Source organism: Lynx canadensis, chromosome A1 (genome assembly GCF_007474595.2).
Source record: "Lynx canadensis isolate LIC74 chromosome A1, mLynCan4.pri.v2, whole genome shotgun sequence".
Lineage (NCBI taxonomy): Eukaryota > Metazoa > Chordata > Mammalia > Carnivora > Felidae > Lynx > Lynx canadensis.
In genome coordinates, this window is record NC_044303.2 from 15397156 (window position 1) to 15423276 (window position 26121).

Consider the following 26121-nt stretch of genomic DNA (forward strand, 5'->3'; position numbering starts at 1 on the left):
TGGATTTACACACAGATGATGATGCTTAAGTTCCAAGTCTTTCCCCTTCTTCCTGTCCAAGGCTGGGAGGGGGCCAACAATGTGTTCACATGGGCATATATTTATGTAAAATTTGCAAAAGAAAGCAAGCAATTTAATCTCAATTGATTGAGACCCCTGTCTCTTTCCACTCAGGACTTCCCTTCTGTCACATTTCTTCTTGTGCTGGGTGGTATTGAAGAGGCTCTAGACATGCGGGGATCTGGTTGGAGGAAGCTGAGTTGTGATACAATTAGTTTGGGTTTAGTGGGATATATTTATGTGGTTCATAGCCAAGGGATTGCTAACTCACTCTCCCACCCTCCCATGTAGCAACAGCTTTCAGGAATGTTCCTACTGCCTATACTCTACTGATTCATTAGGCATGAAGACAAGAGAGTATATAGAGGATCAGGGGTCGGATCACAATATGAATGTGACAAAAGTGTCCAATTGCTCTTAACATGAAATAGTGGAGGACAAAAAGGGTTTGAAATGTATGGAGCCAGAAACCAATCTGTGGAAAATTACTCTAGTCATCAAATGTGTAAAATCATAAGATTTGGTTTTCATCAACAGCTAGTCAATCAGAAGTTCTCTCCTGTTATGAATATGGCATACGCAATTATAAACATACCATGTATTTTTATGGGAATTGTGCAAAATAGAATTTACCAGAATGATATGTTTTTAGGCAGCATAAATATAAATCTAGCAGTACTACCAACAGTAAGTACATCAACAGGTGAAATGCACGTTTTTGTTTTTTTAATGTTTATTCATTTTTTGAGAGACAGAGTGAGACAGAGCACGAGCAGGGGAGGGGCAGAGAGAGAGGGAGGTACAGAATCTGAAGCAGGCTCCAGGCTCTGAGCTGTCAGCACAGAGCTCGACGTGGGGCTCAAACTCACAAACCGTGAGATCATGACCTGAGCTGAAGTCTGGAGCTTAACTGACTGAGCCACCCAGGCGCCCCGAGCGTCCAACTCTTGATCAGTTCAGGTCATGGTCTCATGGTTTGTGGGATCGAGCCCCACGCTGGACTCTGTGCTGACAGCATGGAGTCTGCTTAGGATTCTCTCTCCCTCTCTCTCTCTGCCCCTCCCCTGCTCATGCTTTCTCTCTCTCGCGCACGCACTCTCAGAATAAACTTTAAAATAAATAAAATAAAATAAAATAAAATAAAATAATCTCAGATCCCCTTGATGAAGCTGTCATGCTAAGAGCAGTGCCAGCTCTTAGCTTAATAGAGCTTAAGGTCACCAGACTGAAGTGTCTCAGAACAAACATTACTTCACTCATCATGCTACCAGAGTTAGCCTCTTTAATCTGTCATTAGAATGTTGTTTGTTTTGTCTAATAATTATCTAGTAGAATGGATCTTTGATAAAGTAACCTACCCACACTTCTGAAGATCCTGTCATCTCTGGAAAAAAGTACTATTGCTATAAATTGGTGGGGTATAACACCTTATTTCACTCAGTTAAATCTTAAAACAAAAAATCCTAATTAGAAAAACAACTTAGTTGTATAACTTAAACTAAATCATGAAGCCTCCAGGAGTTTTTCGTGTCCTCCCTATCTCCACACATAGCTCAAGAAGGATGAGATGATAACCTGTTTCTCAGTGGAACCCAGAATTTTATTGCCATAGCAGATGGATCCAGTTGCCAGTTCTCACTTCATATAGATCGAAACCTGCTTCTCATTGTTCTTCCAATCACACTATTCGCCTGGAACCAAACTCATCTGAATTACTTAGAAATAGTTTTAAAAACTTTTTCCTGCTTATGTTCAAATGAGGACTCAGACTGGTAGTGGCGATATCAGATATCATGAGTGTTACGAATACATATCACACGGGATAGAAGAACTCTCCTTGTAAAAGAACCAGAGGAGGTCATCTTACAGATATTTCTTTGCTTTTCAGTATTTTATTGGCATTTTGGCAATACATTTTGTGACATTTGTGTTAAGCTAAATTCAAGGATGATTTGGGATATGAAAGATCAAATACACGGGCACTTAACCTGTGACTAAAGTCTAAACGTCTGTCACTAATACCCAGGAATATTTCTTCCCCTAAAAGTTCTCTATTCTTACACTGATAACATAAATATCAAAGTATCATGTACCCAGCAACTCTGTGAAACCCTCTTTCAAAGGAGGTTATCTCCTGGCTCTCCTAAACAAAATGCTAACAATATATCTGAAAGTCTGAGCAGAGTCTGTCTTTTGCTACAGTCATGCATTTATCTATAGACGGATGAAGACAAGAAATACAAATATGGGCTCAAAATGAACTGTGCTAATTTTTATTTTCTTAATAGGCCTTTTATTTTTCTGGAAGTAGAGAATAAATTAAAAAAAAAACTGATTAAGGGGAGCCTGGATGGCTGAAGTGATTGAGTGGCCAACTTTCGATATTGGCTTAGGTAGCAATCTCCCGGTGGTAGGATTGAGCTCTGTGTCAGTTCTGGGCTGAGCATGGAGCCTGCTTGGGATTCTCTCCCTCCCTCTCTCTTTCAAAATAAATAAATAAACATTTTTAAATTTTTTTAAAATAAAATACCAATCAAATAAAATATTGATATACAACATAACATGTAATATAGATTGCCATGAATAAATTTCTCATATCATAACCAGAGTTATCATTGGGAAGAAAGAAGATACTAATGTGGAATGAAGGAAGTCAAGAAATGTTACTGGGGGTAGGATCAGAACAGAAGTAATCAGTATGAATTCATGATTAAGTATAGATACATACATGTTTAGATTTTTTCCCTTTATCTGTTAAAAGTGCCTAGTAGCATAGAGCACATCTAGCACCCAGATCTTGGTTTCTAGGTATCATCCTCCATGAAAAGGAACCAGAGATCCTAGGAAATCTCCTAGGAGAAAGGAGAAATGGACTGTAGCTAGGACAGTACAAGACAAGTCTGGAATATCTTCTTATGCCAGAAAGCAAGGGAGTGCCCAAAAGGATACAGGAGCCTGCTTGAAGGACTACCACCAGCCAAATCTAGGAAGTCCAGCCAAATCCAGAACAATCTGAGCATTGATAAGGTAAGTAAGAGACTGCAATCCATTAAATAAAACAGAAATTCATGAGTCCATACTGATCGTATATAAACAATAAAGAAATAAATACAGAAAGTAGAAGGGATGGCTCTTCCCAACAGTAAAATGCCAACTCAGAAATACAGAGGAAGTGATAAGAGTTGAAAATTGTCATTTTGCAATAATCATAATATTCATTCAATCAGTATCACAAGCATGATATATAGAATACTTTATTTTCTTCTGAAATAATAAAATAAAATCCAAGACCTATAGATTTATTTTCATACAAGTTTTCCTAGATAAAAATGAGGGCTGTAATTGGTTTTAAGACAACTCTACTATGCTGTAATCACAGTGGTAAAATTCTGTTCTGGTGAAAATTGGTACTTTGTTAACACCAAGCTTCATAGTTTGAAAGAACACGTAAGAAGACTGATAAAAGGAAATAAGAATGGTTCCTTTCCTCAGCTCCCCACACACAGCATATATTACTTCTCGGGGAAGCGTAAAACTATTGTCTAGAAGCCAGAAAGGAAGAAAAAAAATAAACTAGAGAAAGTAAACTCATCTACAGAGTTTGAAATAGAGGAAAACAGGTGTGGAACTCTGGTTCTAGGTTTAAAACAATTTTATTTGAATTAATAACTACATAAAAATTAACCATATATCATTTTCTTGAGCAAAGGAAGAAGCCTAAGTCAGAGTTAAAATACACTGAGAATGGACAACTAAAGCAGTACTACAAGAGTCTATTGGCCCCTGCTGGCCTATATCATTAAGTTGTATACTTACCATGGGTGGGTTTTATAGCATGCAAATTATATCTCAATAAAAAAAAAACAAAAAAACAACAACGGGGTGCCTGGGTGGCTCAGTCAGTTAAGCAGCCGACTTTGACTCAGGTCATGATCTCACGGTCCGTGAGTTCGAGCCCCGCGTCAGGCTCTGTGCTGACAGCTCAGAGCCTGGAGCCTGTTTCGGATTCTGTGTCTCCCTCTCTCTGATCCTCCCCCATTCATGCTCTGTCTCCCTCTGTCTCAAAAATAAATGTCAAAAAAAATTAAAAAAAAACAAAACAAACAAACAAAAAACAAAACCCTGCTGTCATTTACTGAATACCATAACAGGAATTTGCACTAGGGTTTAAATAGCACTGCCTTCAGTGATATGCTGATAAATTTTTAAAAACCAGTTGACTGGTAGAAAGAATGTTTTAGCACATGATTTACAAAAAATAAAAATCACAAGACTCCTTATTGTAATTCCATACACTTCAGTGTAACCTGCTATTTCTTGCAAAATCCACTATCACTTTTTATAATTATTTCACCAACAAGTGTCAAGAATTCAAACTATAAATAAATGCTTGATTTTTATCTGATTCAGCAAAGAAGTTGTTCACATTAGTGACAGAGTGCAGTTCTGCTCTGAATGTTGGCTGACATTTTTGTTTCTATTGATGAGCAAGACAAAAGTGAAACAATGAAGATGTATGCCAGAACTTCACTTATTATTCAATGATGGGAGCAACTTCTTTGCTGAAATCATGATAATTTTCAAATACTGAGAGAATATTTCCTCAATTTTGGGAGGCTACTGACAATGTGACAGCTACAGCCATCACATGTGTTAAGTTTAATCTTCATTAACATTTTTACTATCACCTTGAGTCTGAAGACAATGGACAGCAAGTCAAGCTCTGCTTTGTATCACTTGACAATTCCCATAGTGTAAACACGCTCACCATGGCTAGTTTCAAGCAACCAACGTGACATCACTGAATGCAGAGCTGAGAAGAGACGTGCAGTATCACGTCTAGTGATAGTACTACTAACTAGTACTAGTAGTAACTAGTAGTACTACTAGTACTACAACTAGTATTTCCACATACGTATCTTATAAGCATTGCTAATGGTAAAACACTGAAAAACGATTAGAAAGGGATGAGTTTTGAGGTTTTTAACTTTTGTTTTTAAAATAATTTAATTGGTGGGGCGCCTGGGTGGCTTGGTCGGTTAAGCGTCCGACTTCGGCTCAGGTCATGATCTCACGGTCTGTGAGTTCGAGCCCCCCGTCAGGCTCTGGGTTGACGGCTCAGAGCCTGGAGCCTGTTTCAGATTCTGTGTCTCCCTCCCTCTCTGCCCCTCCCCTGTTCATGCTCTGTCTCTCTCTGTCTCAAAAATAAATAAATGTTAAAAAAAATTTTTTTAATAAAATAATTTAATTGGAAGTTTATGTAATTTAATTTTTAATAATAACAGTGTTTAACTTCCAGCTCATTAAATACCTGGTATTTCAACAATGGCTCTCATCAACCTCATCTAGCACACCACTGACCCTTCCTTTTACTATGGAGAAAGCTGAATGTCCCAGAGGCTGTCACTAATGAGGCCTGGTCACACAGGACAGTGCCAGCCAGGTCTGTCTATATTCAAACCTCTTTGTACCTCTCTTTGAAACGTAGGTAGCTGGTGACCTACTCACACATCAACACCCAAACACCTTAATGTGAGTGGACTTATCATTTGTTGGGGTAGTCATTGCTCTCCTTCCCAATAGGTGGAATGCAAAACGCAAGCAGGCAAGGAGGAAGGAACAAATGGAAAGAGAACAACTACCTGGCACTTTCGTTCAAGAGGCGGCAGGGTCGATTCCCTCCTGAGATGTGGCTAAATTAAGATTTAGCAACCAGCACTTGTGCAACAACTGGTAAAAATAATAGATCGTTTATTGGTTTTTTTTTAACGTTTGTCATTCAGGGTTGCATTTTACCCGTTTTCACTGTATTTAATGAAAACGTTATTAAAGACTCATCTTAGAGGTCACAGCAAAGGACAAATATTCAAATAAAATAAGTTTCCAAGAGAGAAAAAGAAATGTATTGGAACAAATCACTCAGCTTTTAACACAAACTTGGCCCCAAGTCTGGCCCACTCCTCCTCCACCATATTTTCAAATAGGCCGCCTCTGCCCTCCTTGACTGCCAACTAGTGGTGCCAGGTTGTGGCACATGCCAGCTTCACATCTCCCATTTCAAGGCATTTTGGGACAAAATACTATGATTAATTAGCATTAAAACGCGGTAAGTCATTAACATCGCTCAGGAGCCATCTTACACTGTGGAGTTCCAGTACAAAAGTGTTTTTGAAACTTTTTAGACACGGTAGGTTTCAGCAAAAAAGCGCGGTCTTACCGAGCGCGCAGAGAGAGACTTCGACTGCACACAGAGCCTCCACAGCAGCGGCGGCGCCAGCGCAGCGAAACGCAACGCAGAGCCTCCAGCCAGCGCCGCAGCCGCACTTGCGCAGTCAGCTCCTTCGCGGGCTGCTCAGCCCCGCCCCTCAGAGATGCGAAGTTCCCAGAAAGGCGCCAGGCAGAGAAACGCTCACGCGCGAGACGCGGCCGCGCAGGCGCAGTCAGGGCCCCCTCACCTAGCCGGAGCCTTTTCCCCTCCGTGGTCTTTGGCTTGCGAAGTGCCGCTGGGCTTCGCATTTGTTGAAAGGCTGGGGTCGTGGACCCCCGCAAGGTGTCAGCAGCACGGAGGTGCAGGGCGTCGTCGAGGGTGGGGGGCCGGGCGCCGCCGGTGGCGCGCTCCGCCCCGGGGCCCCCGCCACTGCTCTGGGCCAGGCCCTGGCTCCAGCCTCCGTCCCGGCCCCGGCCTCGCAGTTCACCCTGCTGGTGATGCACCCCTGCGGAGGGCAGGACGAGTCTGCGGCGGAGGGCGTTCTCAGACAGCCTCCGGCCCTGGGGGACGGCGCCGGGACGGGCAAGTCCATTAGGTACCTGTGCGAAGTGGCGGGGGCTGGCGAGGAGGAGGCAGGGGAGGACGAAGCCGACCTGCTGGACACTTCAGACGCCCCGGGGGGAGGCGAGAGCACGGCTAGTTTGGAGGATCTGGAGGACGAGGAGACACACTCGGGGGGCGAGGGCGGCAGCGGGGGAGCCCGGAGACGGGGTGGCGGCGGGGGCAGCATGAGCAAGACCTGCACCTTCGAGGGCTGCAGCGAGACCACGAGCCAGGTGGCCAAGCAGCGCAAGCCTTGGATGTGCAAAAAACACCGCAACAAGATGTACAAGGACAAGTACAAAAAGAAGAAAAGTGATCAGGCCCTGAACTGCAGTGGGGCCGCCCAGCCTGGCAGCGCGGGAAACGTCAGACTGGAGGTATCAGACCTTAGCTGGGGTCTTGGGGAGTGGGAGGTGGTTAGGGGGAGAAACAACACTCTTAGCGCAAACCGCGTTTCCAGCGCTGCCCGCCGGCTCCCAAATGGCCAGGTTGCTATGGCTCGACTTGTGGCAGAGAGTTAGTGAGTGCTTGTCCTAAATTAGAGTTTATACACACATGTGCAAAGCCTTAACCGTTCGGGTACATCCTTGTGAGAGATGAATGTGTCAGTGGAAATGTTGTGACATATCAGCAGACCTGTTATTTCAAAGATCTGCAATATGGGCTGGAAGGACAGGTAGTAAGTGAATGATGTGGTTCATCGCTAAAGGAGCAGGCAAAGAGACCTTAGGAAACTAGATGAAATTATACTTTAGAGAAGGTAATCTCTTCCTGATTGCATTACCCTATTCACAGCGTACTGTTACCAGTATCCCTATTTTAGTACCCAACTCTTAGTACCCCATTGCTAAGTACTCTGTTCTTAGTGCCCTGGTCTCCCTTAATCTTATTCTTTTGTACTCTGTTTTCAGTAACTCTATTCTCAGTAGCCTTATACTGTCCTCAGTACTCCCATGCTTAGTACCCTGTACTTAACCTTGCTCTCAGTATCCCTTTTCTTAGTACCTTGTTCTAACTATCCCTTTTCTTAGTGCCCCTAGAAAGGGAAATGGAATAATAATGGGGTGTAGGTCTCAGAAGATTTTTGGAGTGTTTAATTTGAATTGTTTTGAAGGTTAAAGCCAGTGCTCTGGTGTTGGACTTTGGGCTACAAATCTCCATTCCATCATCATTTGCTGGTGGTGTGGCCTTCTTGAATAGGTTGTTAAACTCTTAGAAGCTTCAGCGTCTTCATCTGTAAAGTGGATTTTAAAATGGTACCTGGTTTGTAATGTTGCAGTGAACATGTGAAATAGTCCATATTGAGTGTTCACACAGTGTTCACACTATCTAGCAGATAGTAAAAGCCAATAAACCTTAGCCACTATTATTGTCATTATTCGTAGTATACTTGGAAGTTGTTACAGATAAGCAGATATTTCATCTGTATGTTTTCCTCCTTTTAATAAAAGCTATAGCCCCTCAGTACATTGAAAAATTGAATTTTGTTAAAAATGATCCAGAAAAAATTTTAAACTGAAAGCTGTCCTAGAATGTATTCTGAAAGTCTTTAAATTTCTTAGTTTTTGCTGGACTTGAACAACCTCCTCATTGCCAAAATTTTAGACTTTGGGATTGTTTATAAATGTAATGTTATAACTATTTTTAAAATTTATAGCCCTCAACATCTCACACTTAATTTACACTAATTAGGGCCTGAGTGACTTCTCTTTCCCTTTTATCTCATTGAGTCTTAATCTGTTTAGGGTAAAAGGATTTATTTGAGAATCTGATAAAACCTAATGAACCCTTTTCCCAGAAAAAATATATACATGTAGGTATTTAATTTGCATACACATTATAGAGTTCAAAACCCCTGTGGACCTGAACCTGTGTCCTTGTAAAATGTATTTTACCAAATCTTAGATTACAAGGAATTATGGAAATAAGCATTTCACTTATTAGAGAATGAAAGTAAGGTTGATTTTTTGCCCCCTATATGTTCCAAAGTTACTCCTGTGTTTCAAATTCACTTCAGAATTCTTCAGAGAGAGAATATACTTCTTTTCAAGAAAGAGGTATTTTACCTATAGTTACTTTTATTCTTTTAACTGTACAGCTTTTACATCTACAGTTTGAGGAAAATGTATAAAAGGCAAATAGATACTGAATTAAGTCTCCCCCTCGACGTCCCACAAAGAAGAATCTTAATAATTTTCCTATTCTAAAATAATTTGCATGATTTTTTAGGAAAGAGAAGTAATTGCTATAAGCAAGAATTAATACCCTGCTGTACCATTTGTCTTATATTATGGGACACTTTACCAGTTCTGAGACTTCAAGAGCTGTAAGTCTTTATCTTTGTTGAACTGAGTGTGAAGAAAACCAACAGTGACCATCAGGATATAAGGAGCAACTGTATAGCACTTCTTTAGTAGTGGAAAGGAGGACAGATCATTATAGGCTGAGATACTCTGGAAAGGCTTTACAGAGAAAATATAACTCAGTATAAGCCAGAAAGGGTGGCTAATAGTTTATGCTTTATCAGCTAAGTGTCTGATGTGCCAGACACTGTGCAAAGCTGTAAATGGAGTGTCACATCCTTTAGCAATGCTAGATAGGTGCTGTATTTCACATACATGGAAACTAAGGCACGGAAAGGTGAAGTAACTTGGTCTAGGTCTTATAGCCAGCAAATATTCAAACCCAAGTAGTCTGATTCTAGAGCCTTCACTCACATAGTGTATCCTCACACAATACTGTTTCCCTCGAATTTGGGTAGGTGAAAGAAAACGAAGCTCATCTTAGTAAAAAAAGGGAAGTGGGAATACAGAAGACACTTTTGGGAAGAAACAGGAGGACCACTCTAGCTAGAGTGGAATATTTATGTGGAAAATTCATGAAAAATAAATTTGGAAAGAGAATTGGAAACCAGTTTATGTATGGTATTGAATGGCTGGTTATGGGATTTAGGTTTGGAGTCTTTAAATGAAGCTTCTAATTAGGAAGTAACAGGGCTCTACTCTAATGGGATGGTTTAAAGTTAAGGCTTGTAGACTTAGAGATTTAGGAGATTATTATAGTAGGACTGATGGGCAGTGGTAGGGGTCTTCTGTAGTGTGAAAAGCAAATTAGAAATTAAGGTTTTTAAAATCATTTACATAAATCAAATAAGGAACAAATATATACAATATTTAGTCTATGCATCTAAAAGTGTATTATATGAGAGAACACATAAAAGGAACTAGGGTTAAAATAATTGACTTACGGGGTTGATCATTATCCTTAAATATCTAAAAGGCTATCGTTTAGAAGAAGCAGTAGGTTTATTTTGCGTAGTTTAAGTAACTAGGAACCTTAGGTGAAAATCACAAGACATATGTCTTTCAGCTCGACCTAAATAAAAGCTACCTAGATGTTGGAGTTACTTAAAACTAAACGGGATGCCTCAAAAGTTGGTAAACTCCTTAGGGCAAAAGGTGTTGAAAATTTTTGAAAAAGGAATTTGAACACTGTAGAAGTTTGGACTAGCTGACTCAAGGTTATTTCTACTACAAGCTTCTGTGTTTTTGTGACATTAACATTGTGAATCTACATAGTGCTTTTCTGGGGTTGTAAGAATAACACCATCAAGTCAGTTTCATTATTTCGTTTCTGTGCACACAAAAATGACATGTAGTTAATCCTGTGGGGAGCGAGGGAGGAAGAAATTATTTTTGTTTTCTCTGGTATCAGAATGCTCTTTTTACAGTTTTTTTTTTTTTTTTCCTTTACATTTTGCGGCCTAAAGTGTTTAGGGATTGAACATTTTTGTCACATCCAGTTGATAAACTTCTCATAACGAAAGAGAGAAAGTGGATATTTTAACAGAGAACTCAGAGCCAGTGGGGAAAGAGGTCAGGAGAAGAAAACAGCTTCAGTAACCACCTAAATAAAGAGCAAAGAGAGGAGAGTAAATTTACGTATGGCTTCATGGTAAAACACTTACAGTTTTATATTTGCTTAGTTAGAATTTCTGGGTGTGGTCAGTATTGTATCAGGTTTTCTAAGAGTCAGAATATCTTAGTTAACTACAACAATATTTAGTTATGCCAGGAAAATTGTGAGTATTTTAAGATTCTGTCAGGTAACAGGATATATATTTGGTAGTTAGTGCTGATTTTGTTTAGTTACGGATGTCTCAGACTATGGTTTTCATTTTAGAACTTAACTATTTTGGCTATACCAATAGCAGGAGATTATTTATACCAGTGCTTTCTAGTCTTTTCAAAGCCAGTTTGTCATTTTTTTCCTAGTGACTTCCAAAGTTTGAAAGCTTCGTCTATCAGTTGCTTCTTTAATATTTTACTGCTCCCCCTCCCCGCATTTAACTGTTGTTAAATGGGCAAGAAACTATCAGGGTGTCTCATTAGCAATATGTAAATTGCCTTTGAGTTATGTATTTATGACAAACTTTGTTTTGGCCTGGGTGGCTTTATCTGAAGAGAATGTTTAATTTCCACTTGGCATTTTTTGTAATATTGAAAATAGCTAACAAGTAACTCTTTGCTTCTTCCACCTCTGCCCCACTATTGATTTTGAGACCTTCAAGAGACTGGAAATCCCAGGTTGGAAATCGTAGAAGGTGAGGGAGTGAAGAATGTCCTATAAAATTAACTGCCATCCCTTTACCTATGACTTAAACAGGGATTTTCCCAATGTTTCACAGGGACTAAGCAAGAAGGAAGAGAAGCTGAGACCCATTCCTTACATCATTGAAAGCTTACAATCATGGATTATTACTTAACTTAATCCTATTTGTATTTTTATCATTTATCCCAGGAAAGTACAGATAACATACTCTCCATTGTTAAACAAAGAACAGGAACCTTTGGGGATCGTCCTGCAAGACCCACTCTTTTAGAACAAGTGTTAAATCAGAAAAGACTGGTAAATATCTGTTTGTAAAGTACTTACAAATTTGTGAACAAAAGTTTTTGTAAATAGAATTATGTAGCTTTTGTGATTTTAAAACTTGTTAAACGGTTACCAGGATCGAATTGTTCTTCCACCACACACTAGAATGTCATAATGCTCTCCCAAAACTGGATGAGCTGAAACACCTTTATTCCTATATCTTCACTGACTAAACCTTGAATATCTGAGCAAGATAGGGTTTTAAAAGAGACTTTCTTTGTACTGAATTCTGTGATTTATGGGATAATGCTTTAGTGGTATGGAAGTATAATTAGGTTACCATTTAAGAAAGATCTCTATTATAAACTTGGTAGAAGGCATCAGAATTCAATCAGAAAAAGAGAGATTATTCAATAAATACTGAAATAACTGGTTAATAATTTGAGGACAAAAAAGAATTTAACTAATCATGTCACTGTACGTCAAAATAAATTCCTGATAAAGATTTTTAAAAAATGGCATTGAAACTTTATCTCAAAAATATTTTTCTGGCTTAAAAGAAATAGACAAAATTACAAAGAAATGAATACTATAGTCAAAAATGGTGGTTTAAAAATGCAAACTTCAAAATAACATATAGGAAAAATCTTTGCAACAAATATAAGAGACTGTGGTTAATATGGTTGACATTTTTAGTTTACAAAATATTTATATAAGTTGATGAGGAAAAAGTTTTGACTTTAATACATAGCAAAAAATATGAACAGGGAAAAAAAGCAGAAATGCCACCATTTAATGATATGAAAAGGTATTCAATGTCAGTAAAAATCACAATAAACAGTACAACAGATGAAAATTATTTAAATGATAACAAACAATGACGTTGAGGGTTCCATGAACTAGATACTCATTCTTTTGATGGTATCATATGTTGGTATAATAAGACTTCTGCAAAGCAGTTTGGGACTATGTATCAGAAGTCTCCAAACTAATCATTCATTTAGCTCAGCAGTCATACTTACTGTGGAGATCTTTGCAGGAAATAAATTCTGTATATGGATAAAGTTAAGCATAAAGATGTTGCCAGAAATGTAATTATCACAGTTAGTAAAATTGTAGTTTAAACAGCTTAAATGCTCAAACAGTGTCATAATAACTGAGTAGACTACTGTGCATTTACTTAATAGAATTTGGGACTATCTTTACAAATACATGTTTTTATTGAAGTATGGTTGACTACAAGTAAGTTTTAAAACCAGTAACTAGAAAATGTACTTTGCTCTAATGTTAAGGTTTTTTGTTTTTGTTTTTTTTAAGTTTATTATATTGAGAGAGACAGAACAGTCAGGGGAGGGGCAGAGAGGGGGTGGTGGGGACAGAGGATTTGAAGCAGTCTCTGTGCTGACAGCAGAGAACCTGACATGGGCCTCGAACCCACAAACCGCAAAATCATAATCTGAGCCAAAGTCAGATGCTTAACCAACTGAGCTACCCAGGTGCCCCTCTAATGTTAAGTTTTAACATCAGTATTTAATGATAGTATTTCCACCTTGTTCAGTTTATCTTTTTCAGTTTTTTGGAACCAAAGTATTTTTTCTCCTCATCAATTTCTATAAGTATTTTATTATAGTAAAATCATACTAACCAGAGTCTGTTATAGTTGTTATATGACTTTATATTTTAAAATGACAGTTGTACAAAACTGTATATATTTTTTTTGATCAGTCATATTCTGTCTTTTCTGAACTTTTGGTAATGTGCTAATATTACTTTTATTAATACCTATATACCCATACACACACACACACACACACACACACACACACACACACACACACGCTTTAATTTCTTCAGAAAGACTTAATAGGCTAGTGGGAGAAATTGGATCCTTAAGTGGATTTCCACACTAGCATCTAACAGCCATTTTCACATGTGGCCCCTTTTCATGTCCTTGTTTTTCTTGCTATAATCTTGGGCCAGTGCTATTCTTGGCTGTTTGCTCTTATGTTTCATAGACAATATATATGCTGGCACATCAACAAAGCATTTCCTTTGTGTTCAAAGTCACCAATAAGATCAGGCTTCACTCACTATTTTTAGGTTTTAGTATTTTGATGTATGACATCAAATTTTATTATTATTAGTTTGCAGTTTAATTGCAATGCATCAGATGCAAGGGTGAATGCAAAGACATGTTTTATAAGCATATTGTGCCTTGTGCAGGGACATAACAGTAATTTTATAGCATGTGAAGATAATCCCATAAGAATAATGTTAACAAATACATTTTTTCTTTTTAAGTCATTACTAAGAAGTCCAGAAGTGGTGCAATTTTTACAGAAACAGCAACAACTATTAAATCAGCAAGTTTTGGAGCAAAGACAACAGCAGTTTCCAGGAACATCAGTGTGAAAGAATCTATCAAGAAGATCTACATGGTTTTTATTTTGTTGTAGTAGATGGACATATTTTTATACTAAAGATAAATGGGGTAAGACATGCCAGTGAAACATAAGCAGTCATTTCCTGTAAATGTATGTGTGCATTTGGGGATAAATAAGTATTGCACTTTGTGCATCTAATCCTTTCAGGTTACTGTGAATTTGAAGAAACAGCTTATCTTTCCAAAATAACATTTAATTACCGTTGTTTTTTTAAACAAAGTGTTCCTCTTCAGTCATAGTTACTGAAGGTAATGGAGCAGTTACTTTCTGTGGAAGTCAAAAAGTTAATAGATACTAATCTTTGGTCATTTAATTCAGTGGTTCTTATCAAGGGTCATCTGCAAATGTATGGATATGTTTTTGTTGTCACAGTGACCTTGAAAACTCCTAGTTTTTTAGTGAATGGGTCAGGAATGCTAAGTGTTGTATGGTGTCTGGCATGGCCCTTCACAACTAATAATTATCTTACCCACAATGCCAGTAATCCTTCTCTTAAGATACACTGATAGTTGTGATACTACTTGTGGTGATAAAATGTAGTCAGGGCACCTAGAATTGGATTCTTGTAATAACCTTTCCTTTACAGTTAAGACTGGAGCTGTCAAAGAGGTAAGCATATTTTAAATGTGTAAGGAAAGTGATCATTGTTACTATCTGTGAAATTAGGATGTGCATTTCTTTTCAGGCATGTGCTGCTAAAACCTAGGAAAGGGGTTATCTAAGTACACTGGAATGAAAGCATCTCTTCAAGTTGGCTTCTCACTTCATGTTACCTATTAGTATTGATCTCTTTTAAAGCAGACTTGTGTGTTAAATCTGTGAACGGTATATAGATGTATCTCATTCCACCAATGTCAGGACAAAAAAAATTTTTTTTGATACTCATTTTCCTTTTCAAAAAGAGATTCTGAAAGTAAAAATAACACTCCACCATTTTGTCAATGTTTTCCGAAACAGCTAATTTAAGATCGTATTATTCCTAAAGTTCACAGAATGATGGGTAACTGGATAGATAACTTTTTCCTTGTATCTTCTCCTAGGAAAAGTTTTAAAAGGCAAGCCTACCAATAAGAGTAACCAATCAAATGTCAAGAGAGGATTTCCAATGTTAGATAATAAATGTATGTCTCTTAAGTCTAACTGCAAAATGTGTTTGTTTCTTGGGTTTTAAGCCCTGAAATATGTATCCAGTTAAACTTAGTCATGGCTGTTCTAAGAAGTACTTAAGGAGAGAAAGAATATTTTTGTTTATTTTTTATGTGTGGTTTATACCTGCCTATCTGTGCAAAAATAACAGATTTCACCAAAATTATTCATTAAAGCCCAGTTGTTGACCTTTGCATTGTCTGATTCACTTGTTCTCTTCTTCAGTTTTTTCACTCTGGATGCAGAGGAATTCATTTACATTTGTTATTAACTGTTAGTTCTCTTACTTACGGTATTGGAGCTTTACTTAATTCCTACAGTGTAAATAAACTTTTATGGTGAAAAAAAATCAGCTTATCCTTTAAATAGGATAGGAGGCATATGAAAGGAGGGAAAGTAATAGGCCAGGGAGTACTGAATTAAAATAAAAGAGATTGAATTTATGTATATGTAAGTATCTATCTCAACATATACTTGCAGATAAATCACTAAAACAATAAGGTTTTTACTTATTTGGGGGTAGATTTATTGCATGTGTCACTACTAGTTTATCCCCCCATGTGCTCATAACTTTCACCTTATGGCTTTACAGCTCCTCCCACCAGGAAATTGACTTTATTTACCTACCCCTTAAATCTGAACAACTGGCCTGTGACTTGTTTTAGCCAATAGAATGCATAAGAAATAATATGCCAACTTTGAGTAGATTTCCAAAGATTTTGAATAGTTGCCCTTGTTCTTTTAGAACCCTACTCAGCTGCCTACTAGCCTAGCCCAGCCTAGTTTGCTGGACAAGGAAACACATAGCCCAGGCACCTTAGTTACCAACAGCCTGTAAAAGCCAGGCATGTGAGTGAGGCTATGCGAGACTAGCTTTCCCCCAGGCGACCTGCCAGCTGACTGTAGATGCATTTGAAATCCCAACCCAAATCAGCCAAACCTAGCCCAGAACTACAGAACCACCCAGCTGACCTGTAGAGTTGTGAGCAATAATAAATGTTTATGACTGTAAGCCACAATGTTTTGGGGCGGTTTGTTACACAGCATTCTTGAGAGTAGGTAACTGATACACCTAGCTATATAGTTATTGCTGCTTAACAAACCACCCCAAAATCTAGTGGTGTAAAACAACAGTTTATTATCTCTCATAGTTCTGTATAGGATTGCTGTAGTTTTAAATAGTTGTACAAATACTTTGAAGCTAGGTGTGGCAGGCTGTACTTTCCAAAGATGGCCACAACAAAGTCTCCCATTCCACATGCTCTTATGTGATGTGGCCCATTAAGGACTGGATTTTAGGGGCATCTGGGTGGCTCTTATCAGTTAAGTGTCCAACTTCTAATATCGGCTCAGGTCATGATCTCATGGTTCCTAAGATTGAGCCCCGTGTCGGGCTCTGCACTGACAGTGTGGAACCTGCTTGGGATTCTCTCTCCCCCTGCCCTCTGTCTCTGCCACTATACTGCTTGCATGCACACACACGCACAGCATGTACACACTCTCAAAATAAATATTAAAAAAAAAAAAGAATTGGATTTTATTTTGCTACCCCCTTGAATCTGGGCAGGCCCTATTCCCACTTTAACAGAGTAAGACAGATGTAATGCTATGCTAGTTCAATTGAGACTGGAGGAAAGAGGACACAATAAATACATTTATTTATATAAATATAAATAAGCTTCCAGCTTCTGTCTTCCAACAAAGTCAGAGATCAACTGCCAAGATAGAGTGGGGAGTTGATAAGAAACTTTAGAAAAAAGGCAAAAGTTGGAAAGACACATTGAAGTCAATGAGATGGCTAATAGTAGTCGCTTGCTAATAATCCCGATAATCTGTTTTTCCCTTCTTTCACAATAGAATTTTGTGTTGGGAACATCGCCACACAACAAGATAGCTGATTTTCACATGATACCATGCTAAAGAAACCAAACATAAATGATGTGTGGACGATTCCATTTATATAAAGTACAAACGCAGGTGAAGCTTGCTGTTAGAGTTCAGGTGTGGTTAGACTTGGGAGGGGGTAGAACCCAGGAAGAGGCATGAAGAGGCTGCTGGGGTTCTGGTATTATTATTCTTGCCCTAGATGCCAGGCATGCAAGTGTGTTCTGTTAATGAAAGTTCAGCAAGCTATACGTTTTATATACATATACATCATATTCACATGATTTTTTTTTAAATTTTTTTTTTTTAACGTTTATTCATTTTTGAGACAGAGAGAGACAGAGCATGAACGGGGGAGGGGCAGAGAGAGGGAGACACAGAACCCGAAACAGGCTCCAGGCTCTGAGCCATCAGCCCAGAGCCCGACGCGGGGCTCGAACTCACGGACCACGAGATCGTGATCTGAGCTGAAGTCGGACGCTTAACCGACTGAGCCACCCAGGCGCCCCCATATTCACATGATTTTTATGTTTTTCAGTATATTGTATTTCAATATTTTTAAGTTTTTCCTTTTTAAGACTATTTATCAGCTGCTCTTGCATGTGAGTAAATTCTGGCCAAGAAAGTAGAAGCAGAATGATGTATGCAATGTCCAGTTAGTGCCCTGAAAGAAAGCAGACAGCCCACTTTCCTTCCTCCATCTTGCGTTAAATGTGGACAAAGCAGCAGATCACCTGTAGGCCAAATGAGGTTAATTCACTGGGGATAAAGGAACAAGATAGAAGGATCCTCCTTAGATGGCCTCCATGCATGTGGAGGAGCAGAGCCACCACCCGAGCCTGAAACCCCTTGTTTTTGGATGACTACGTGAAAGAAATGGAATATCCTGTGTCTGCCATGATTATTATGATGTCTCTGTTACATCCAGCCAAGCCATATCCTAAATAATACTATGGGTAAAAGGATTGCTGAATAAAGATTTGGAATACTGGAAGCCAGGAATCTGTAATGGCGTTCTGCAGTCCAGCTGTCATGGTAGGAAAAATACGTATTACAGGCTTGATCTCAGATTGATTTAGTGGAAGAGGAGGACGAGGAAGTTAGGATACTTTTGAGAGAGTGCTTTCAGTAACAAGATAGAGTTCAGGCTGAGCAGAGGAGAAATGAGGGCAACAAGGAATGGGGTTTTCTGTGAGATTGCAGAGCCAAATGTCAGAAGAATGAGAGAGCACAAGATATGTAAGCTAGGAAACTAGTGGTATGCATCACGATGGATTAGTGACAGCCCCAGTGCTGTTATGCTCTATAACAACATATGTTTCCGTGAGTCAAGCTCTTTGAAATCACTAGCTGTAAGACCATTCCCAGGCTTCCACTAGGAGTGTGATTCAGAGGGATGGATAAACAAGCCTGTAAGACTTAATGACAAATGTCACTCCAGGAGGGCTCACTCCAGGGAGAAACAGAGTGATTTACTTCAGCTCATCAACCAGCAGCTCTAGAGTATTGCAAAAACTTGCTAAGAAAGTGATCATAAAAGAAAAAAGAAAGACAACTGTAAAATAGATATCTTGCTTCAGAAGTAGTTAACCCGAACTGTGGAGAAAAAGAAGACAACCAACCAGATAGCCCTCAAAAGACCAGTCAAAGGTCATATTGGTCAAAAATTATCATGGGCGCCTGGGTGGCTCAGTTGGTTAAGCATCCAACTTCATCTCAGGTCATGATCTTGCGGTCTATGAGTTCAAGCCCCGTGTCGGGCTCTGTGCTGACAGCTTGGAGCCTGAACCTGCTTGGATTGTGTGTCTCTTCTCTATCTGCCTCTTAGTGCCCTGCTTGCACTCTCTCTCTCTCACAAATAAACATACATTAAAAAAAATTGTTTTTTTAATTATAAGTCATCTATAGTCAAAGACTTTATTATGAATAGGCAAATACAAAAGGGTTCTAACTAATCTTACCAAAAATTATATATATTTATACACACATACAAGCTTGTATACAAAACTGGGAGTTACTTCCATAAAGGAAAACTGGGGCACTGATGGTGTGGAGTAGCAGAATGGGGGGTTCAGTGGTTAGGAGACCATCTTTCATCAAAATAATGATTTGTACTGCTTGAATTTTTACTAGTGCATGTATGACCTTTTCAAAAATGTTTTACTGTTTTTTTTTTTTTTTTTAAGAGAGATAGTGCAAGCAGGGCATGGGGCAGAGAGAGAGAGAGAGAGAAAGAGAGAGAGAGAGAGAATCTTCAGCAGGCTCCATGCTCAGCACAGAGCCCAATGTAGGGCTCAATCCCACAACAATGAGATCATGAACTGAGCCAAAATCAAGAGTTGGACGCTCAAATGGACTAAGCCACTCAGGTGCCCCAAAAATGTTTTTCTTATTACAAACTGAAATGAAAATGCTTTTTCCTTTGCTTCCTATTTCAGTTTATAGGGAGAATATTTTTACTAATCTTTATTTCCATATACGTAGCACTTATTTATAGTGCAGTTTCCTAACATCCATTCTGAAGTCCAGATGTAAACTTCCCTCCTGGAGGTACATAAAGAAAGTAGATTATAATCTGAAGACAGCATGTTAGAATGATACCAATTCTCTAGCATTTTCTAAGTTTCAAAAACAACTCTGTCTACTTACTTGATCCTTACAACAATACTGTAGTGTGCTCACAACAGTTATTTTAAAAAATGTTTTTAATCTTTATTTTTGAGAGAGAGAGAGAGAGTACAAGGGGGAGGGGAGGGAGACTCAGAAGCAGGCTCCAGGCTCCAGGCCCCGAGCCATCAGCACAGAGCCCAATGTGGGGCTGAAACCCACAAACCGCGAGATCATGACCCGAGCTGAAGTCCCACACTCAACCGACTAGGCCACCCAGGCACCCCTCACAATGGTTATTTTATAGATGAGGAAGCAAGCTTGCAGAGGTTGTCCCTTGCTCAAGATTGCACAACTAGCAGGATTTAAATCCAGGCCTTCTGATTCCAAGTTACTTACTGCACGCTATTGTAAGTAGTGTGAGCCACGTACGTTATCATGGTGAGGCCAGTGCTGTTGGAACACAGACTTTACATTTGACAATGGATGTGCTATCATAAATAAATAGAGCCTTTGTACAGTAACCCCTTGAGTTTTAGAAGCTTAAAAAAATTATTTACACCCTGATTATATTACTTTTAAAAAGTACTTCCATGTGTTAATTCATTGGAACCTCAGAACATGGCAAGTATTGTCTCTGTTTTTGGATAAGGAAAGAAACTCAAGAGAAGTGACTTATAAAACAAGTCCAACTGTTGGACGCAGAGCCAAGATTTGAACTTAAATCTTGTCTCCAAAAATGATGCTCTGTCCACAGTAGCATGTTGTTGCTGAAGTAGAAGCTAACACTTTTAAATGTCTGGTTTCAAACAAGGTAGGCACTTCAATACATGCTAATTTTTACATTTCTGTATGCACACACATACATAATTTTATATAAATACATCAATGTAATCATATTATGTATACTGAGGATTTGGGGCTTGTTCCACTTTTTGTTCCATTTTTTGGTTCCCCACCCTCTTGTTCCATTTTTTGGTTCCCCACCCTCAGTCTTCCATGCACTGCCCAACTTCCACATAAACTAAGTCAACAACCTAGCATGTGGTCTTTATTTTTTTCTGTTTTATAAATTTTAAACACATATGTACACCTATAGCAACCATCAGTTACATAAAAATGTAGGCATATAATTCACATCATATATTACTTTTTTATGCTCTAGAACCATGTAGATAGAAGTCCCCCTGAGTCACTTCTATAGCTCTGATTCATTGCTTTAGATGGCTGCAGGGCATCTCATGACAGCAATGTATCATCACATTCTATCATTCCACTGCTGATGGCATTCACCTGGTGTCCAGTTTCCTATCCCTATGGACAATGTTGCATCCCTGGCATGCATCCTTACATGCTGGTATGTACTGGTGGTTCAATGGCCTTGGAATAGATTCTCATAAATGGGATTGTCGGATGGAGGGAAATATATAGATATGTGTTTTCTCTAGATATTATTATATCCCCCCCCCCAAAAAAAAACTCTACTAACTGCAAATGTCTATCAGAAATAAAGGAGAATTTCTTTTCTTGTATTTGCCAGCAGGAATTATTATTCTTTTTTAACTCTTTCTGAAAAGATATGTACTGGCAATTGTTACATGTACTAGCATTTCCCTGAATAGTAGAAAATTTGAGTACCTTTTCATGTATGCTTGTTGGTTATTTAGACTTGCTTCTCTATGAATTGCCTAGTGATATCCTTTGTCTATTTTTTCATTAGGCTTCCTTTTTCTATTCAATGTGTAAAAAGTCTGGTGAATATTATAAAAATTAACCCTGTCATTTTTATTCTTTTTTTTTTTTTTTTTTTGCTAAACTAAAATATGCCTATTTATTCCTTTAATGGTAATTTTTGCCACACAAGCCTTCCATTTTTGTATATTTCAACAGATCTGACATTTCTTTTGTGGCTTTTGGGTTTCTAATGTTGGTTTAAAAGATCCAATTTGGGATCTTTAAAATGACTGTTGATTTATAATATCCTATTTCTTTTTCTAGAATTAGAAAACATAATTAATACAAGTTTTGTCAAATAGTCCTAATTTATTTTGTGTAACTAATTGACACAGACAATTTAGTAATCTTTTTTATCATTGTGACTCCTTCAACTTCTCATTTTCTTTAGCTTTGAAAATGAATATTAGCATGACAACAGACACTGCTGAATGACACATACATTTGCCTGTGTTCAGACAGCAATTTATTTTAATGGGCTGAACTGCCTCATTACAGAAAAAAAGTCTGATTAAAATATTGCTTTCATTGAGTTGAAAGTTAACAAATGTTTTTTAAAAACTATTTCAGTGAAGGTATTTGAGCTGTTTGTAATTAGATGAGTTGATCTCATCTCCTATTCAGGATACAGGCTCCTTTCCTCTATTATCCTCACATATATTACTTCCCCTCCACATAACCATTTGTAAGCATGGAGACGAACAGTTTTTGTTATCATATACTGCAGCAAATAAATCTTTCCTCTTCGTAAGTTTACCCTAATGATACAGAATCACATGCAACCTTTTCTAGTTGAAAAACCACAAAAGAAGTTATGACTAATGAGATTTTCTGTTTTCCTCTCTTACAATTGCACCTTATATCATTTACTGTCCTCAAGTTGGAGACCAAAGTCAACACTAAAAAGACTTTATATCAGTTGCCTTTGAAAATCTAATAACAGGGTACATTAATAATATTACATTGATATTAAACATTTGCACAAAAATGTATTACTACGTATTATAGTTATATAAAAATACACATACATACCTGAACTTTCCCATGATGTTGATTAGAATCATCTGAGGTGGTTGGGGCACCTGGGTGGCTCAGACTCTTGATTTTGGCTCAGGTCATGATCTCACAGTTTGTGGGATTGAGCCCGCATCAGGCTCTGCACTGACAGCGTGGAACCTGCTTAGGATTCTCTCTCTCCCTCTCTCTGCCCCCCCCCCCTTTCATAATAAACATTAAAAAAAAAATCATCTGAGGGGGGATTGTGAGTATAACTGTGACAGCATTATTTCCTTCAGAAAGTGAGGGAACCTGAGTCTTGAGAAATCAGTATCTTTCTAAGATGACCAAAAGTTGTCTGCCACTGTGAAAACTTAAGTTTGCTTCTAGTAGGGCAGTGCTCAGAGACCCTTGTTTCCAGGCTCCTGGACTACACTTGTAAAGCTGGCCTTTTCTTTCTAAAAGAGACTTCATGGCATGGACACTCTGCCTTTTGTGCTAATGCTTGGGCCCTTGTATCCAACTATGTGCCTGAATGAGAAAAGCCAAGCATTCCATTCATACTGAGGTACCGTTTTCTCTTCCTTACATCGAAATGATATTTTGCTACGTTTCCTAGGTCTCTTCCATTTCTCGTTTACCTCTTTTGTGCCGGCAACAATCAAAATTGCCCTTGGCTCACTAGTCCCAGATACTTGCTACCTGTAAATAGGGCATAAAGTCCATCCAGTATCTCATTTCTTGAACACTTCTGGCTTTGTTTGCAACTGGAAGATGACTACAGCCCCTGCCCCAGGCCAGGCATCGCCCATTCTGAACGAGTATGAGAACTTAGAACTGACACACAAGGAGCAAACACTCAGGTGCTCGCTGTGGAGAGGAAGGCAGGTGCCTTCTGACCAGCAAGCACCAGGCCCTACCTGAACTCTTCTAGATGCAAAGTGAAGGTCAGATGCTGGGATCAGCACAGTGACTATGCCAACGCAGCAGCAGCAGGAACAGCAGTGTCCTCAGAAGCCAGCCCTGCCTGTCTACACTGTACCCTTGCAGGGAAATGTCATAGCTCACCTCTATTAATAATTGGAGGCAGGAATTGATTGTTCTATTTCTAGCAACCAAAACAGCAAGTCTTCCCACATCGTCTAGGAGAGAAGCGAGGACTTCGAACAGAGATCTCTTAAATAGCTGATGTACTGTCAAAGCAACTCGAGCCAGGATAGTGATCAGAACCAAAGTAGCAACTACTCAGTAATAAATTACAGGTGCTTTCAAACAGGCATGCCTGCACTTTGTGAGAAGAAGCCGCTTTCACCTGAAGCCTCCTGATGAATCCAAGACAAAGTTTCGTCAACATTGCGAACCTAAGAATGATGGTTATGACCACTGCTTCAGTTATCCAACACACCACCCCCAAAGCATAATGGCTTAAATTAACCACCTTTTTGTTGTCATTGCTCGCATGCGGTGGGTTGGCTGAGCTCAGCTGAGGGGTTCTGGTGGTTGGGTCTGGGATATCTCATGGGACTGCATTCAGATGGCAGCAAGGCTGTGACTGCAACACTCAGCGTGGTCTCACAATCCTCCAAGGAGCACTGAGCAAACTGACACCCTGCCCTGGGCCAAAACCAACCCACAGCCTGTTTTTGTACCGCAGCAGGCAAAGAGTAGTTTTCACATTTTTAAATAGTTGAAAGATCAAAAGGAAAAAGTTTCATGACATGTGGAAGTACTGAAATTCAAATTTCAGTGTCCATAAAATTTTATTGGAGCCCAGCCATGCTCATCATTGACATAATGTTATAGCTGCCTTTGCCCTCCAATGGCAGAGTTGAGCAGTTGCAACTCTTGGCTGTAACATCAGAATTCCTTGTGCTTCTTTCTAATCTTTACTGAAATTTTACTGAAATTCACATTTTAAAAATAAATGCTTGAGATAAAACAATTATAACTGTTTAACTGTCAAAACTACCTTTCTTTGCTACTGCAGTGTGGCTGAATATCTATTTCCAAACCAAATCGTGAGCCTCCTCGCATGCCCACCAGCTGGCAACGTGGTCACTGGACATGCAATTGGAGGCTTGCAATTATTTCAAAGAGGAGAAATGAAATACTTGCTGATTTTTAAAAGGAAGAACTGGAGGGGTGCCTGGGTGGCTCAGTGGGTGAAGCATCCGACTTCAGCTCAGGTCATGATCTTGCAGTTCGTGAGTTCAAGCCCCGTGTCGGGCTCGCAGATGTCAGCACAGAGCCCGTTTCAGATCCTCTGTGTCTCTCTTCCTCTCTGCCCCTACCCCTCTTGTGCTCACTTGCTCTCTCGCTCTCAAAAATAAATATTAAAAAATAAAATCAAATAAAAAGAACTGGAAACATTTTTGCCTTTACAATGTAAACTTGAAAGGCCTTTCTAAACAATAGCTAGATAATGATGAACATGAAGAGATACAATCCTTGCCCTTAAAGAGCTCCCAGTCCAGCAGAAAGTTGGACAAGTAAACAGTGTGGTGCAGGAATTAATAACTGACCACTGGTGAACACAACTATGATGGTGGCACAGAGAAGAGACATCCAACCTGGCTTGGGAAGGTCTTGGATGACTTACTAAGGGAACTGATGGGAAGGAAGTCAAGTTGGATTGGCCCAGAAGCCTTCCCAGGTACCCACCTACGGCCTGATGGAGATGTCATTGCTTGGTTCCCCAGAAGCCTGTCACAACTGATAGTGCACTGACCTCATTTGGTATACTTGTTCATCTTCCTCCACAAACTGGTAAATTCCTTTAAAGGCAGAAACTGTGCTGTTTGTCATTGCGTCTACAGTGGCTGACACATAAGAATGATCTGGTAAATAAATATGCAGAGGTTTCTCAGATGATGAAAATATCACCCCTCTAAGACAGGCTAACGTTTACAGACAGTATTATATGTCTATGTCATGGTATATTTAAAAAAATCTGTACAAGTTAGTGTTTGAAATGTCAATACCAAATATTTGATACAGGAACAGGGTCGAGAACCATGAGGATGCAAAAGCAGACATGATACAATCACTGTCCTCCATAAACTCACAGCTTAAACTGGAGGTCTCATAATCCCCAGAATAGTCTCTCTTTCATCAGTTTATAGTTTGGAAGTCCACAAATGCCTCTTTTTGAATAAGTAGGGCATTTCTTAAAAAAATAAAGAAGGAAAAAACCTTGATCAAGGATATAAGAAGGCTAAGCGAAATTTCTTGAGAGATTTATATATTTCTCTCCCCCCCACCACCACCCCGCCCTTCCATTTTAAGACCAGAAGGAAATGGAGGGAGTTGAGAATTTCCTCCTGGATTTTATCTTAGTTTTTCCTCACTAGCCATCTTTAGCACCTTCTCGATCAATGAACAGATGTTTACAATAATAAAGTTATTTCCTATATACTGTAATATCACTTAATATTTGCCACGATCCAGAAAAAAAGCAATTATGTATATCTTCTCTGAAATTACTACAAAGTATCTTCAAGATTCTATATTTCATGCCAGTTATCCGAAGATATTTAATTCAAAACCATTACCTAATTTCTCTTA

The 26121-nt window shown here is 39.0% G+C and overlaps 1 protein-coding gene across 1 annotated transcript in view; it reads left to right on the forward strand.

Annotated features, from left to right (window-relative positions):
- LOC115512104 (regulatory factor X associated protein) overlaps positions 1 to 15530 on the forward strand; it is a 79147-nt gene extending 63617 nt beyond the window's left edge. The window contains exons 5-8 of the mRNA XM_032593436.1: positions 6243 to 6391; positions 6520 to 7248; positions 11672 to 11779; positions 14048 to 15530. Coding sequence (XP_032449327.1) covers positions 6243 to 6391; positions 6520 to 7248; positions 11672 to 11779; positions 14048 to 14158 — 1097 coding nt within the window. The 3' untranslated portion in view covers positions 14159 to 15530. The remainder of the gene's footprint in view (positions 1 to 6242; positions 6392 to 6519; positions 7249 to 11671; positions 11780 to 14047) is intronic.
- The last annotated feature ends 10591 nt before the right edge of the window (positions 15531 to 26121 follow it).